Genomic DNA, 14,599 nt, shown 5'->3' on the forward strand with positions numbered 1-14,599 from the left:
CTCTGGCAAGATTCCAATCCATGGAATCCTATTCTGCCTGCAGAATGAGTGATTTCAGAAGAGCATTTTCTGTGGAAGGATCAGGGGCCAGTGGGCCAGGGGGAATGAGAGAGCCATAGGGAAAGTGTCACTGACTTAGGACAAGCAGTCCCTCTGTGTGTAAAAAAAAATGCAGCTTCAATTCTTGTGATCATTCAGATACTCTTATTTTAGGTCTGTTTGGCTCTCTCTGGCTTCCTTGCTGTACAACCCACCAAAATAAAATAGACAAACACAAAAATTTACATTTTTCAAGGCAGTGACCTAAGCTAGATGCTGCTCAGACAATTCTGCTAATGGACTCAATCCAAAATAATTAGAACAATTAGGTAAATCCACCCACAAATATTATGCATTTATCCTCCTCCTGATGTTTCATTTCCAATTATTATGGACCAGAAACAAAGAGGAAGGGAACATGCTTGGGGCCATTGTGTTCTGATACACATCACCAGAGCAAAGTCTATTTGCATGTGTAAATATAAACATTTAACATGAAGTCACCCAACAGGAAATGTTTAACTCCCAACCTTGCCATTTACTATTTCCATTTGTTTGAGGCTTAAGCAATTTCATGGCGCAAAGTTTCAGAACATAGACACCAGCACTTCGGTAAATATCCTCTGGGAGTGACTTTGACTGGGATTGTAGATCTTTCCACATGTCATTCATTCGCATGAAACCAATCTGTTAAGAGGTGATTCTACAGCCCATCGGTAAAACAATTTAAAAGGAGATTTTCTTGCTCCATCAGTTTACAGAAAGCAAGAATGATATTTATTGTCAGGAATGTGTGTTGCCCAAAGCTTGTATTTTATCTCCATTATCCAAATGTGTCCTGTTAACAGTATTTTCATTTGGGTTGTGAGGATATCTGCTTAATTTTTCTGATCTACATCCAAGTGTAATTTCACATGATTCTTCTTTCCTTATTCACCTATATCTCAATGATTTTTTAGTAAGACCCTGATTCAATTATGAATTTTATAAATATACAAATAATTTCGATGTAAAGAACATAGATTTGGGATTATTTGTTAATGTCATGGTAATCCTTACATATGTGGCACCTTATATAAATTTCCTGAAATTACAGAGGAAATAAATTCTAGTTTAAAAGTTAATCAAGTCTTGAAAAAACCAACTTCTAGAAAAGCTTTTAGCACACAGTTGTCTTGCTATTTTCGAGTGTAATCCTCAAGTTTCTGAGGACATAGCACTGGGATGTGATATTTTGTATGGGTACCTGAGAGATAGATACTGTTGAGTTCATAAATAAAAGGTATAGCTTTTATATTTTATCACTGATGAAATAATTTAATATCCTTTACATTTGCTTAAGTGAACAAATTAAAATTTGTTGTAGAAATGATCATTGACTATTCAGTTAATAAGAGGTTTTCCATGGACATCCAAATTACAGCTCACTTAGGTAGAAAACATGGCATCGTGAGCTTGGTTCCCCGTGTCTTTCTTATATCTCACTGTAGCACTGTTTCTCTCGCTCTGTCCCTTTGTCTCTCTCATGTGTGTCTGCTTTTTTTCATCAACAAGAATAGGGTAAGAGACAAGAATATTCTATTGTACATTCCCCTTTCTTATGTGAGTTCTGCAGGCCCTACTGACACTTTTGCCATGAGCCAGAAATGCCATAGTGTTTAGGAAGAAAAAATAGCCTCACATTCAGTTGCCCATGGGCCCTGTGAAATTATGGCTGCAGGAGAAGAGAGAGGGAAGAACAACGACTTTAGCTACAGACTCTGATAAAACATAATTCTATGAAATGGAAAGAATAGACTAAGCAAAATCCAGCATGACCCTCGTTTTCATCATATTTACAAGAACAAACACACATTCATGGTTGGGTGAATACATAACTATACTCCTAGGAATTTACATAACCACAAAAAGGGAGGATCTAAGAAGTAACTTGAGGTAAATAGAATTACCATCTTTTGGGAACTTGTAGGATTGCTAGATATGGATGCAGAAAGCGATGATGTGACAGTTCAATAGGGGTTGCTTGAATGTAAGTACAAACAAGCCGGGTAAAATTTAAAACGAGGCAGGAGTTGAAGGGGTGTGGTGGCATCAGAACACAAAATGATGGGTCATCCTGTTCCCTTGACGAATAGGAGGGGCTTTGATTGTGAGGCCAGGGGTCCATGCTATTTTATTGGCCTAAAGGAGTAATAAACACTGGTTTAACTGAAAACCTCTTTTCTACGTGGTGGAACACAACAGCTTGTGGGACACAGTTGAACGAAAAGGTGAAATATCTCCTCTGGTTTAGGAAGCATTCAGTCATTAATGATGTGCTTCCAAGTAAATATGTACCACTGGTTTCTCAATGGTTGATTTCAAATGAAATCCTTGGATGACTAATTCAAGAAATGCCTTTAGCATGAATGCTTACATACATTTGACTCTGATGCGTGCATTTGAGATTGGAGGGTAGTAGACCAGCCTGTCTCGTTCTTTCATGTCATTTCTTCAAATTTCTTTCATTTTCACCAGCTACCTGGCTAGGACAAGTTACAAGACACTTGCTCTTGATTTTTGTGTACGATTATGGAGGTATATGCGCAACCATGGTGTGCAGGGGACAGATCTATAACTTGATTGTTTTAAGGCAAGGATTGTAGAGCTGGTATATTATTTCAAAAGGCAAAAATGATCACAAAGAGGTAGAAAGTTAATTTTGCTTTTAAAAGTTGCTTCCCCGCCCCCCCTCACTCTATAAAATTCATTTTGGGTAAAGGCCATGGAAAGTGTTACTGTGGAAACTGTTACTGCGAGGCTGGTTGGCATGGCGATAAATGTGAATTCCAGTGTGATATCACCCCCTGGGAGAGCAAGCGAAGATGCACATCTCCAGATGGCCAAATCTGCAGTAACAGAGGTGGGTCATTCATCCACGTTACTATGAATTGGGAGGAAAACAAAGCTCTTCATCATTAACCCTCCTTTTCCTTGTATTTCCTTGGGTGTGGGGGGAAGTCGTCTTTTATAGTGTTTGACTTCGATGTAAGTCAACATTTACAATGCCAACAGTCTTCTCTTTCTTATTTTTTATTGAGTAACAAAGCAGAAAGATAAGAAAGTTGCTGTAGTTATTTAAGCTTCACTGAACAAATAGTTAACATAGGGACTGTAATTTCTTTGGCGGCCATCCAGAAATAGCATAGTACAGCTAAAAGGCAATTCTTGTAGATACTTCTGTTAAATGTCTCTTGACTAACAGAACCATCTACAGCATGAGCATCTAATTATCTAGAGAACATTCAAGAAACCCTTTTGTCTTAATTATGAGTAAATCGAAGGCTTGGTTGTAATACTGAATTGATCTGGAGTCACTTTTATCTGCAATAATAAAAATGATATAGAACAGGTATAGAAACTATGTGTCAGACAACCAGATAAAATTTAGATTGACTTTTGATATGAATTTTAAGAATATGTTGGTATTGCTAAAATGTCCTTTAAAGTGAGTTAACTAACTGTTGATATCAAATCAAATTAGTTTTATTTAAATGGTTTTTAAAACTCCTTGAAAACACATGGGATCTGGGTGACTCAGTTAGTTAAGCATCTGACTCTTGATTTTGGCTCAGGTCATGAGCTCACAGTTCATGGGTTTGAGCCCCACGTCGGGATTTGCACTGACAGCATGAAGCCTTCTTGGGAGTCTTTCTCTCCCTGTCTCTCTCTGCCCCTCCCCTGCTCTCTCTTTCAAAAATAAATAAATAAACATTTTTTTTTTTTTAGAAATCCTTGAAATTACTTGCCATTTTCCCCTTATTAGCTGTACTGGCAGATAAAAGAGAACTATGCTGGACCATTTGTTGCCTGCCTGAAGGTATATATGAGTGGCCATATTTCCTTCTTTTTTTTTTAAATTTTTTTTAGTGTTTTTATTTATTTTTGAAGGAGAGAGAGAGAGAGAGACAGAGCATGAGCAGGGGAGGAGCAGAGACAGGGAGACACAGAATTGGAAGCAGGCTCCAGGCTCTGAGCTGTCAGCACAGAGCCTGACACGGGGCTCGAACTCACAAACTATAAGATCATGACCTGAGCCGAAGCCGGATGCTCAACCGAGCCACCCAGGCGCCCCCATATTTCCTTCTTTTAATATTATAAAAGTCTGGAAAGTTGGAAAATTATATTTTTTAATTTCTGTAAATGAATGGTGCTTTTTATCAGGTAATGCTTATGTGGGAAACCTTAACATACAACCAATTTTCTCTTTTCAAAAAATGGTGTAAGAAATTAATGCAGAAGAGTAAAATGGGCCAAATTTCTATACATAGGGAAAGGAAAGCAAAAGGCCTGAAGTTGGAAGAAAAATTATAAAGAAAAGTCCTCTTTTTAATGTATGCATAATAGGTCTGACTATATATCCCACTAATTCATGTTATGTTTTCCTTTTCTATATAAGGACGTGTTTCTGTCTGCGTCCTTCTTATTCAGTAGGTCCAGTCATCACTGTCATGATGTCAGTATAGGAATCTTGGGCTGTGCTCCCGTGAGATGTTGAAAGGAAAGAGGAGAAAAATGGCAATGGTTGGGCTGTGGATCAGGGCCGGTTCTGCAGCAGGGATATGTGGGCTCTGAGAGAGACACACACTACTCGCCAACCCCTGAGGTCTCACCTTCTGCCTGTCCTTTCCTGCACTTGGAGCTGTCTGATTTGGAGATCTGGCAGAGCAGACTGGGAGGCAGCATGCTCAAATGAGGCTGGGTAGCAGTGAGATTTCGGGGGTTCCTGAAGGCAAGTCGGGAGGAGGCACAGCAATATGTTTTTTTTTCTCAGAAGGAACCATCCGCATCTCCCCTGGCACTCTTCCTCATTATTGCTTCCGGGGCAGGGGGTAGGTGGGGGGCGGGAGAGAGACACCAATCCCTGCACAGGCTTACCTCCTTTTCCTTGTTAGTCCATCTCCAAGGACCAGAAAACCTTTGTTGTAGACACAGCTAATCAGGGATAGAACAAGTGTCCTGTATTGCCTAAATCGTTTATTCAGTGTCAGGTTGGACTCACCTTAGCATATACCTATCCTTATCCCCTGCACCCACATCAGTTATACTATTATGAAAGCCAAGGGTATTCGTTTTTTAAAATATAGATACAGATATTTATTTATTTTTATTTTTTTAAATGTTTATTTTATTTTTGAGAGAAAGAGAGAGTATTTGAGCATGGGAGGAGCAGAGAGAGGGAGACAAAGGGTCTGAAGCAGGCTTTGCACTGACAGCAGAGAGCCCGATGCAGGGCTCAAGCTCATGAACTGTGAGATTGCGACCTGAGCCAAAGTCGGACGTTCCACCGACTGAGCCACCCAGGTGCCCCCAGATACAGATACTTTAAAAAATCCAGGCACAACCACCTTTTACATTTTGGTACATGACCCTACAGTCATCCAGTAGCTTTCTTTTGTCAGATAGGTTGCAGATTTCTTGAGGGCTAGGATTCTAACTCGTATTCATTGTTTTGATGCTGTTTTGGAAAGAAACCACTACTGTGCTAAGGGCACATCCCACAACCCACACAATAATAGACACAGAAAATAACTTTTGTCTATTAAAGAATCTCTGCTGTCCACATTAGATGGTGTTTTTCCTTTGTAGAATGTTTTTATCCAATATATGTATTTTCCAAATACACAGTAAGCAAAAGATTTTAAAAAGCAACACGTAAGATGCTTTCTTTCATGGTGTTTCTTCGCTAAAACCATATACAATTGTTTTCTCATCTAGGGACTTGTGTGTGTGGTGAATGTTCTTGCCACGATGTTGACCCAACTGGAGACTGGGGAGATATTCACGGGGACACCTGTGAGTGTGATGAAAGGGACTGTAGGGCCGTCTATGACAGATACTCTGATGACTTCTGTTCAGGTATGTGCTCTCCTCGCTCACTTTTTTAAATTAAAAAAAATTCATTTCCCTATTTTCAAGCTTCTTTCTGATTCTCACAAAAACTGTAAGAGAACTGAATCTGTGCATGGAAAACGTTTGATATTCACAGTGCTCCTATTGGTGCCTTGGAAAGTCTTCAGAGAATTTACACATTGGGCCAAGACAAGGGATGAAAGGGCTCACTTTCCTAAAATTAGTCTAACTCCTCCCCCCAAGGAGAGCCATCTGCTATTGATATGGGTTGCTCATCTCTAGGCCTACGAAACCAGCAGTCCAGGTGACAGTGTCCAGGATGGAGACCGTGAGAACAGCTGCAGTCATATATTACAAAACTTCAGATAATATGGTTCTCATGGGTATTTTATTTTTTAATGTTTATTTATTTTTGAGAGAGAGACAGAGTGTGAGTGTGGGAGGGCAGAGAGAGAGGGAGACACAAAATCTGAAGCAGGCTCCAGGCTCTGAGCTGTCAGCAAAGAGCCCGATGCAGGGCTTGAACCCATGAACCATGAGATCATGACCTGAGCCGAAGTCGGACGCTCCACTGATGGAGTCACCTTGGAGGTGCCCCTCTCAAGGATATTTTAATGAATTAATTCCTTAGTATAATTTATATATTAAAATTATTCCGCAGATTAGGGTAGGATTAAATATCAATAATTGGATTCCAGAATTTTATTCTATAAACATTTATAGAGCGGACACCGTTTACCAGGGTCTGAACTGCATCTGGGCTCCTGGCTCTGGCAGTGAAGGAGACAAACATGACCTCTGACTTTACAGAGCTTGCAGCCTGAGTGCAAAGGCCAAAACACACTCTGCCAGAACTTCTAACGGTGCAAAGGAAAAAAAGAAAGTGGTTGGGTTTGTTTGAAAAAGTGTCACTGAGCAAAAATGGAGTTATGGATTTTCAGTCCAGTCATATTTGACAATCCAGAAGACAGAGACATATATACATACATCTTTTTAAGCCTGACTGCTTGATTGGTGTGTAAGTAGATAGGAAACTCCACTGTCTCCTGGAAGTTTGCCAGCAAAAGGGAAATGAAAGAGCTGCCCTATTTAATCACGTTTCCACAGCCGCAGAGGCTTGTCTGGCCTGGCTGAGGGGAGCCTGCTGCTAACACTGTGCTCCCAGAAGGGTTTCCCTGTTCTGATGATCCCTGATGCTCGGGAGAGTCTCCTGAACATTTTGTCAACACTATTCTTTGGGGGAAATGCCCTTTTCAGATTTTTCTCTGTTATTCATTATATACGAGTGTTCTTTATTATCCCCATCATCTGCACGATGGAAATGAGACAGCTGGCATCTCTTGGGTAGGTCTCTATGCCAGACACTGTGCTAAGCACTTTCCAGGTCGTTGCACTTATTTTTCTTAAAAGTCGATGAGGTAGGGATATTTTCTCATTTTACTATTGGGGTTATGGAGGTTCGAGGAAGTTCCATAACTTGCGGAAGGCCTCACAGTTAAGAGACAGAATCAAAATGTTAAAGAGGTCTGTGAATCTGAAGAAATGTAAAGGTTCTTTCCTTACTGAGAAAAGTCTTCGTTTAAACTTGAATTTAATATGACAAACATTTATGGAGAGCCAACTATGCTGGAGGCACTATGTGAGATATTATGGTACAAAAATGCAAACACAAAAAATCGTAGCTTCTACCTGCAAGAAATTTACTGTTTAGCAAAATACGAAACAAAAAAAAAAACCAATAATGACATGGGGTGTCTGGGTGGTTCAGTCGGCTAAGCATCCAACTTCGGCTCAGGTCATGATCTCATGGTTCATGGGTTTGAGCCCTGCATCAGGCTCTGTGCCGACAGCTCGGAGCCTGGAGCCTGCTTTGGATTCTGTGTCTCCCTCTCTCTCTGTCTCTCCCCCACTCACACTCTGTCTCTGTCTCTCTCAAAAATAAACATTAAATTTTTTTTAAAAAACAATAATGACAAAACTGCCACATAAACATGTAATTTTAATACACGGTGCTATGGGAGATTTGCTTGGTCATGCATTTGTTACTCATTTGGCCATAATGCTGGGGATATAGCAACAAACACAACAGATAAAATCCCCCCTGTCATGGAATTTACATCCCAGTGGGCTGGAGATGCAACAAATAAACTGAATAAGTGAGATATGTAGAGAAAGTTGGGCGTGGGCTTATTTGACACTTTACTTAGGGTGATGAGGCTCTTCGCAGAGGTGGTGACATATGACTCATGCGTTGCTGACATTTTTGTATCCCCATGCACATGTCTACCCCTACCCTACCTCAAAGGTAGGCTTGCAAGTAAAAAGAAATGAGAGAAACATGTCCTAGGCAAAGAGAGTAGAGGTGTGTGATCTGTGCAGGGGGCTAGAATCATTTTATTTACTCCCAGAATGCCCAAGTGACAGAAGGGAAGGCTGGCGAGACACAGAACTGGTCGTCTTTTTACCTTGCTGTGGAACTGGACCCTATTCCAAAGGCAATGGGGAGCTAATGATGGGTTTAGGCAGCAAAGTGCTACAGTCACAGGTGCCTAGTCTGGTTGTCTGGATAAGTGTTGTTGCCATTTACTGAAATGGGGAACATAGCAGGAAGTTGTCAAGTTCATTTCTAGATATATTGAGCATAAGGGACCAATGGTGACCCAAAGTTGATATATTTTTTTTTCAGCCTGTTGAGTGTGTGAGCCTGAAGGGTCAGGGCTAAATGTGAGGTTGGAGTCATACACATGGAGTGGGTAATTAAAACTAGACTGGGGTTCAGGAAGTGCCATGTAAGAATGCTGCCTTGAGATTGTCTGTGAGATAAAACATGAATTCATACAATTTTATTTTTTTTTTATTTTAAAAAAAAAATTTTTTTTTCAATGTTTATTTATTTTTGGGACAGAGAGAGACAGAGCATGAACGGGGGAGGGGCAGAGAGAGAGGGAGACACAGAATCAGAAACAGGCTCCAGGCTCTGAGCCATCAGCCCAGAGCCCAACGCGGGGCTTGAACTCACGGACTGCGAGATCGTGACCTGGCTGAAGTCGGACGCTTAACCGACTGCGCCACCTAGGCGCCCCGAATTCATACAATTTTAAATGGGGAAATGAAGGAGATAATCAGGCTATCTATAGAAAGTTATAAAGTTTGGGACTTTCTGATAGAATGTTTTTGTTTTTGTTTTTGCATAGGGGATGTTCATCCTTGATCAACCCATGACCTTGCTTTTGGAGTAGGGTTGAAAAATTCAGAATTGCTACATTATAGTGACTGCTCAGGGTCCCATGTGCTGTTCTGTTTCACTATGAGGGAGGGGGCTCACAGGGTGAAGATGGACAATGACACTTCAGTGGACACTTTAGTCCTTTTATAAGAGCACAATTCCCTACTGAGTGTCATTTGGGCTCAGTTACCCCAGTAGGTTGGGCAGGTGAAGGTCATCAGGAGGCCTCCTTGGAACCTGAAATTTTCCCCTTCGTTTCTTCCTTCCCTCCTTATTCTGCCCGATTTTCCTCTTTCTCACATTTTCCAATCCTCCCTATCCGTGGAGATTTCAGGGACAGTGAAGCAGTTGGGCAGTGATGGCTGTGGTTGGTCAGGTTTGTCATGGGAGGAGCTGAGGAGGAGTGCTTAGCCCTTTACACGGGGTCTCCATGCTGCAAGGGTAGACCCATGGGTGTGGGAAGGGGGGCTGGTTCAGACATCAGTCTGCAATCATGACTTTATCATTCTTTTGTTGAAGTGAACTGAGCATGGCCAATGCCCACAGCCAGCCTCCCACATTTAAAAGGAGGAATTTCGATGGGGTGCCTGGGTGGCTCAGTCGGTTGGGTGTCTGAAGTCGGTTGACTTCGAGCTCTGCATTGGGCTCTGTGCTGACAGCTCAGAGCCTGGAGCCTGCTTCACATTCTGTCTCCATCTCTTTGCCCTTCCCCTGCTCGCGCTCTGTCTCTCTCTCTCTCAAAAACAAACAAACAAACAAACAAACAAACAAACAAAAAAAAACTTTAAAAAATTTTAAAAAACAAAGGAGGAATTTGGGGCTCCTGGATGACTCAGTGGGTTGAGCATCTGGCTCTTGCTCTCGGTTGGTGAGGTAGAGCCCCGAGTCTGGCTCAGCGCTGATAGCGTGGAGTCTTCTTGGGATTCTCTCTCTCCACACCTCCCCCTGGCCCTCCCCCATTCTTGCTCACTCTCCCTCTCTCTCAAAATAAATAAATAAACGTTTTTGTAAAAAAGGAATTTAGGGAAGAAGAAATTTGCTTTGAGACTCCACACTTTTAGTCCGTTTCACACACCTTATTCCATTTTACCTTCACCCTAATTCAGAGGGGGAGACATTGTTATCTGCATTTTAACAGGAGAGGAAACAGGTTCAGAAAGATTAACTTGACAGAGTTCACGTGGCCATTAAGTGTCATCGGGAAACACATTCAGAGCCTAAGTATTCGTGTAATTTAATCTCCAAGTGATGCAAACAAAATTCTTCAATTTTACTCCGGATGCTCAAATTCTTATAAAACCAAGCTTCTCTGCATGTCATTATGATGTGAGGCAGGTATCCACCCCCAGTATTTTTTCATTCTCATTAAATCTGTTGAATTCTGTACATTCTGTTTAGCGAATTATTAGTCTCCACAATTTTCCTAATTGCCCGTCTGAGTTGCACCACAGAAAGGGTGCCACGTTGGTGCCTCTGTGTTAGGAGACAGAAGTAACCCAACTATGTCAATGTTCTCTAGTGATTTATGTTAGGCTGGAAGGTAATAAGGCTCAGCTGAAATGCAGCTTTATTTTTAGCTCCCATTGTTACCATCCTGACAGTGTTCGTCTTATTTAAGTCCCAGGGATTCTCCTGGTGGGTTGCTCTTTTAATTGACATTCTCATTGTATTCATTCATTTCCACCTGTCCATTCATCTATTCAGTAATACAATGAAATGTGAATATTTTGTGCCTACTACATCTGCTACATCATGGATACAGAAGATAGTATTTTAAAACCTGCTCCCTGCTCCAAATAAATCAGTTTTATTTATTTCTTCTTTCTTTCTTTCTTTTTTAATGCGTATTTATTCTTGATGGTTATGCGGTGGGACAGACAGAATCCAAGGCAGGCTCCAGGCTCTGAGCTGTCAGCACAGAGCCTGATGCAGGGCTCAAACCCATGAACTGCAAGATCATGACCTGAGCCGAAGTTGGACCCTTAACCCACTGAGCCACCCAGGCGCCCCTCTTCTTTCATTTCTATTTGTTGCTTATCATCCACATAGTGTGTGTGTGTGTGTGTGTGTGTGTGTACGTGTGTGTGTGTGTACCAATTCCTTCATACACAGATATAATTCATGCACACACTCGTGTACACACACATCCACAACAACTCAGAGATGTTACTGTTAACAGGATTTGAATGTCACTAAAATGACCAGGGCATGACCAGCCATCCTGAAGTGTGCCAACTGTTTGTTTTGTTAGTTATATAAGCTGCTGCCCCCCAGAATTTACTTCCTGATTCTGAAATAACTTTTATTCCCGATAGCTGTTTACACTCTGGTCTATTTCCCCAAATCCCATAATTGTTAAAATATGTTGCTGTGTGACCTTAAACTTGATCTTTCAACTTGTCTCCTCTACCCGAAAAAGTGCTGGCTTACAGTTCCATTAATTTGGAAAGTGGAATCATTTGAAAGAACTGTATTATGTGAGGAAATTTATCATTGTGGATTACCAAAGCATTATGGAAAGAAACTGAAGGAAATGATTAAATATATTCAGTTTGCATTATCTTGAAAGAAAAATCAAATATATCAAATGTAGCAAGTACTAGTTACATCTAATTTATTCCCCCAAACTTTTCCTATTGATGATCCTCATATTGCTTTGTAAGAAGCTACCTGAAAAAGTCAGATTCCAGTTCATGAGCAGTCTTGATCATTATAAAAGAAAGAAATGTCCTGTACAGCAAAAGAACATTTGTCTGGAATGGATGCAACTACATTTGCCGTGGATTGATATTTCTGAAATGGCTTCACTCAAAAGAGCACAGTGATTACAAAGGAAAAAACAAGTTTCAGTGTCAACACCCTCTCCTGTAATGGCCCGAGAGCCTTTCCAGCTCCTACACGCTCAATGTGGCCATGGTGCCACGTAGCGTCTAGCCATGCTGCCCACTGCCTGACCATGTGGTACAGATGGGGCCACCATCCCACTTACCAATGCTAGGCACTGTGTTGTTCTTCCATTGCTGTGTGTGTGTGTGTGTGTGTGTGTGTGTGTGTGTGTGTATTTAATGCAGGTCATAGGTCTTCTGAGAGCTATTCCCTAATGTGAATTCTTCACATGTTTTGTATCAAGGATAAACAACAACATTCTGTATTTGTTGATCCTCTGTTTACCGAGTTTCAGAGTTTAGAGGAATACTGTTTAGAAGCCATGAAATTAACTCCTGGAAGCCATATGTATCTACCTATCGATCGATCAATCAACCTATATATTTAAAAAACTAACACAGAAGTATGAAATTTCAGTTTGGTAAAATTCACTTCTAATTTTTTCATTTGAAAGATAAAAGGAGATAAGGGCCAGGAGGTGGACTAGTGACATATTTAGATTAAAAACACAGATATAATTTTTTCTTTTATGCATCTTCCACTATTTAGAAAAGATTTGTTGTAGTATATTATGGCAGTCTAAAGGGTTTTCATGCTAAACAAATAATCATTTCTAAACTCTTTTTTATATGTCAAAACCAAGCATTTTCATCTTTTTCATTTTATCCCATAAAATAATTCATTCTCTCCATCTTTGGCATAAGTTTTATGCTGCACTTGAGAAACTAGTAACTCCAGGAGAGAAATTACTATTTCATTTTACGATTTCCTGTCTCCTCTGAAAGGCTCAATACCGGCTTCAGAATCTGATATCAATACCATGCATTTTTAAGTGATTTCCTAATTCTACTGATGAAATATCATAAAGGATTTTATAGAAAAGGTACAATTTCATTTAAAGTGAGATCCATAATATTCTGAAATATATTTGGACAGCACATGATTTGGAATTGTTGAAAGATGTAGGACATAATCTTCATTACTGTGAAAGTAAAAGTTAGGTTGATGCTTTAACTTAATCACTAATAAACATTTAGATTCACAATACTGCTGTCAGTACTATTTTTCATCATATTAGACTAGAATTATTTAAACCTTGCTTTAGTACTTCCACATTTGCTTCTCTGTGATCCTCACTGGGATATTTGATTTAGGTGTTTCTACTTTCCCCAAACAATGGAACCTTTAAGAAACGGTCTATATCCCTGCTATCACCATTTAGAGCCATTGCCGTACATTTTCTGACTCTCAGTAATTTCATTCATTATGGATGGTTGAAATATGAAAAATATTTAAATATGAAATATGATTCATATTTTAATAACTCTTATTTCCTCAGCCCAAACTTGTTCAATTGATATTGACTTCAGATGGCATAGTGTAGAGAAGACTCATAAGTGGGTGATTTGGGGAGGAGCTATGGCCATCCTGAACTGGATAATATTCCCCACTGTGATACTTTCCTATTTAAAGGCAAAAGCTTTCCATCTGCAACCAATCACAGTAGTGATACTGTCTCATTAATTCATTCCAGTGCATAAGCAATAGACTACAGTGGCGTTCCTGAGGGTCAATAACCCTCAATAACACTCGATGACTGGGTGAAGGCTGAGGCTGGGGAAGCCTCCAGAAGTTAGATAGGGCTCATCACACAAGTGGCAAAAGTGAGGACACATTGTATGTGTTCTTCCCAGTTTTGCTTGGAGTTGGTGATGCCTGGGGGTGATGCATAAATTTATAGGACTCATTCTTGAGAAAGTTCATGATGCTGCTTTAAATGCACAGGAAATAGAGATATAGGACCACATAGGCTGCTCACCCACCCACTCCCACCCCCAGTGATTGTATTAGAGCACAGATATAGCAAAGGGATAGAAAAATCGCATAACATTAGGGAGGAAAGTGTAGAGATTAAACACTGAGTGAGGAAAACAATAAGAGAACACAAGTGAATTTGGAGCATAAAGGTGAAAGAGTTTCAGAGATTTCATCTTCTAGGTCTAGAGCAGCCGCGTTGTTTTTTTTTTTTTCAAACTGTGTCACTGCATTCATAGTTCATCTGACTTCTTTTGATCTTCATTGGACCAGATCTTAACTCTAAAAACCTCTTATTCATAACTTCTGACCATCTTCATGAATTTTTTATTCCGCCACCAATTTTGTTTGAAATGTTGACATGTGAACAAACCTGAGATAGAAAACAGTGGCTGCTCTGAAGGCTGTATTCCAGCTACAGAACTTGAGAAGGGTCTGTCCTCGGTCACTGCTTTCCCTCCACACAGGCTCCTGCTTCGTTCCACGCCTGGGGACCAGGCCTGCCCACCAGGTGTGTGAGGGCATTCTCCTGGGTAGTTAGGGATTGCCTGGCATCCTTGCCTACTGGGTGTTTTTTTCTAACATTCCCAGCTACTTCAGACTTTTAAGAGTAAAGCTTTTTTCCTCTTTCACCATAACCCTGTTGTTCACTGTTATTGTTAAAGTGTCAGCTCGTCTCTCACAAATGGCAGTGTGTTCTGTTCTTTGTTCAATATCCTCATGACAGATCTGACTGTCCTC

General features: G+C 40.5%; 1 protein-coding gene across 1 annotated transcript in view; it reads left to right on the plus strand.

Moving 5' to 3' along the window:
- ITGBL1 (integrin subunit beta like 1) overlaps positions 1-14,599 on the plus strand; it is a 207,126-nt gene that overhangs the window by 92,623 nt on the left and 99,904 nt on the right. Inside the window, exons 5-6 of the mRNA XM_047871253.1 lie at positions 2,801-2,941; positions 5,797-5,937. Of these exons, the coding sequence (XP_047727209.1) occupies positions 2,801-2,941; positions 5,797-5,937 (282 nt within the window). The remainder of the gene's footprint in view (positions 1-2,800; positions 2,942-5,796; positions 5,938-14,599) is intronic.

Source organism: Prionailurus viverrinus, chromosome A1, assembly GCF_022837055.1.
Source record: "Prionailurus viverrinus isolate Anna chromosome A1, UM_Priviv_1.0, whole genome shotgun sequence".
NCBI lineage: Eukaryota > Metazoa > Chordata > Mammalia > Carnivora > Felidae > Prionailurus > Prionailurus viverrinus.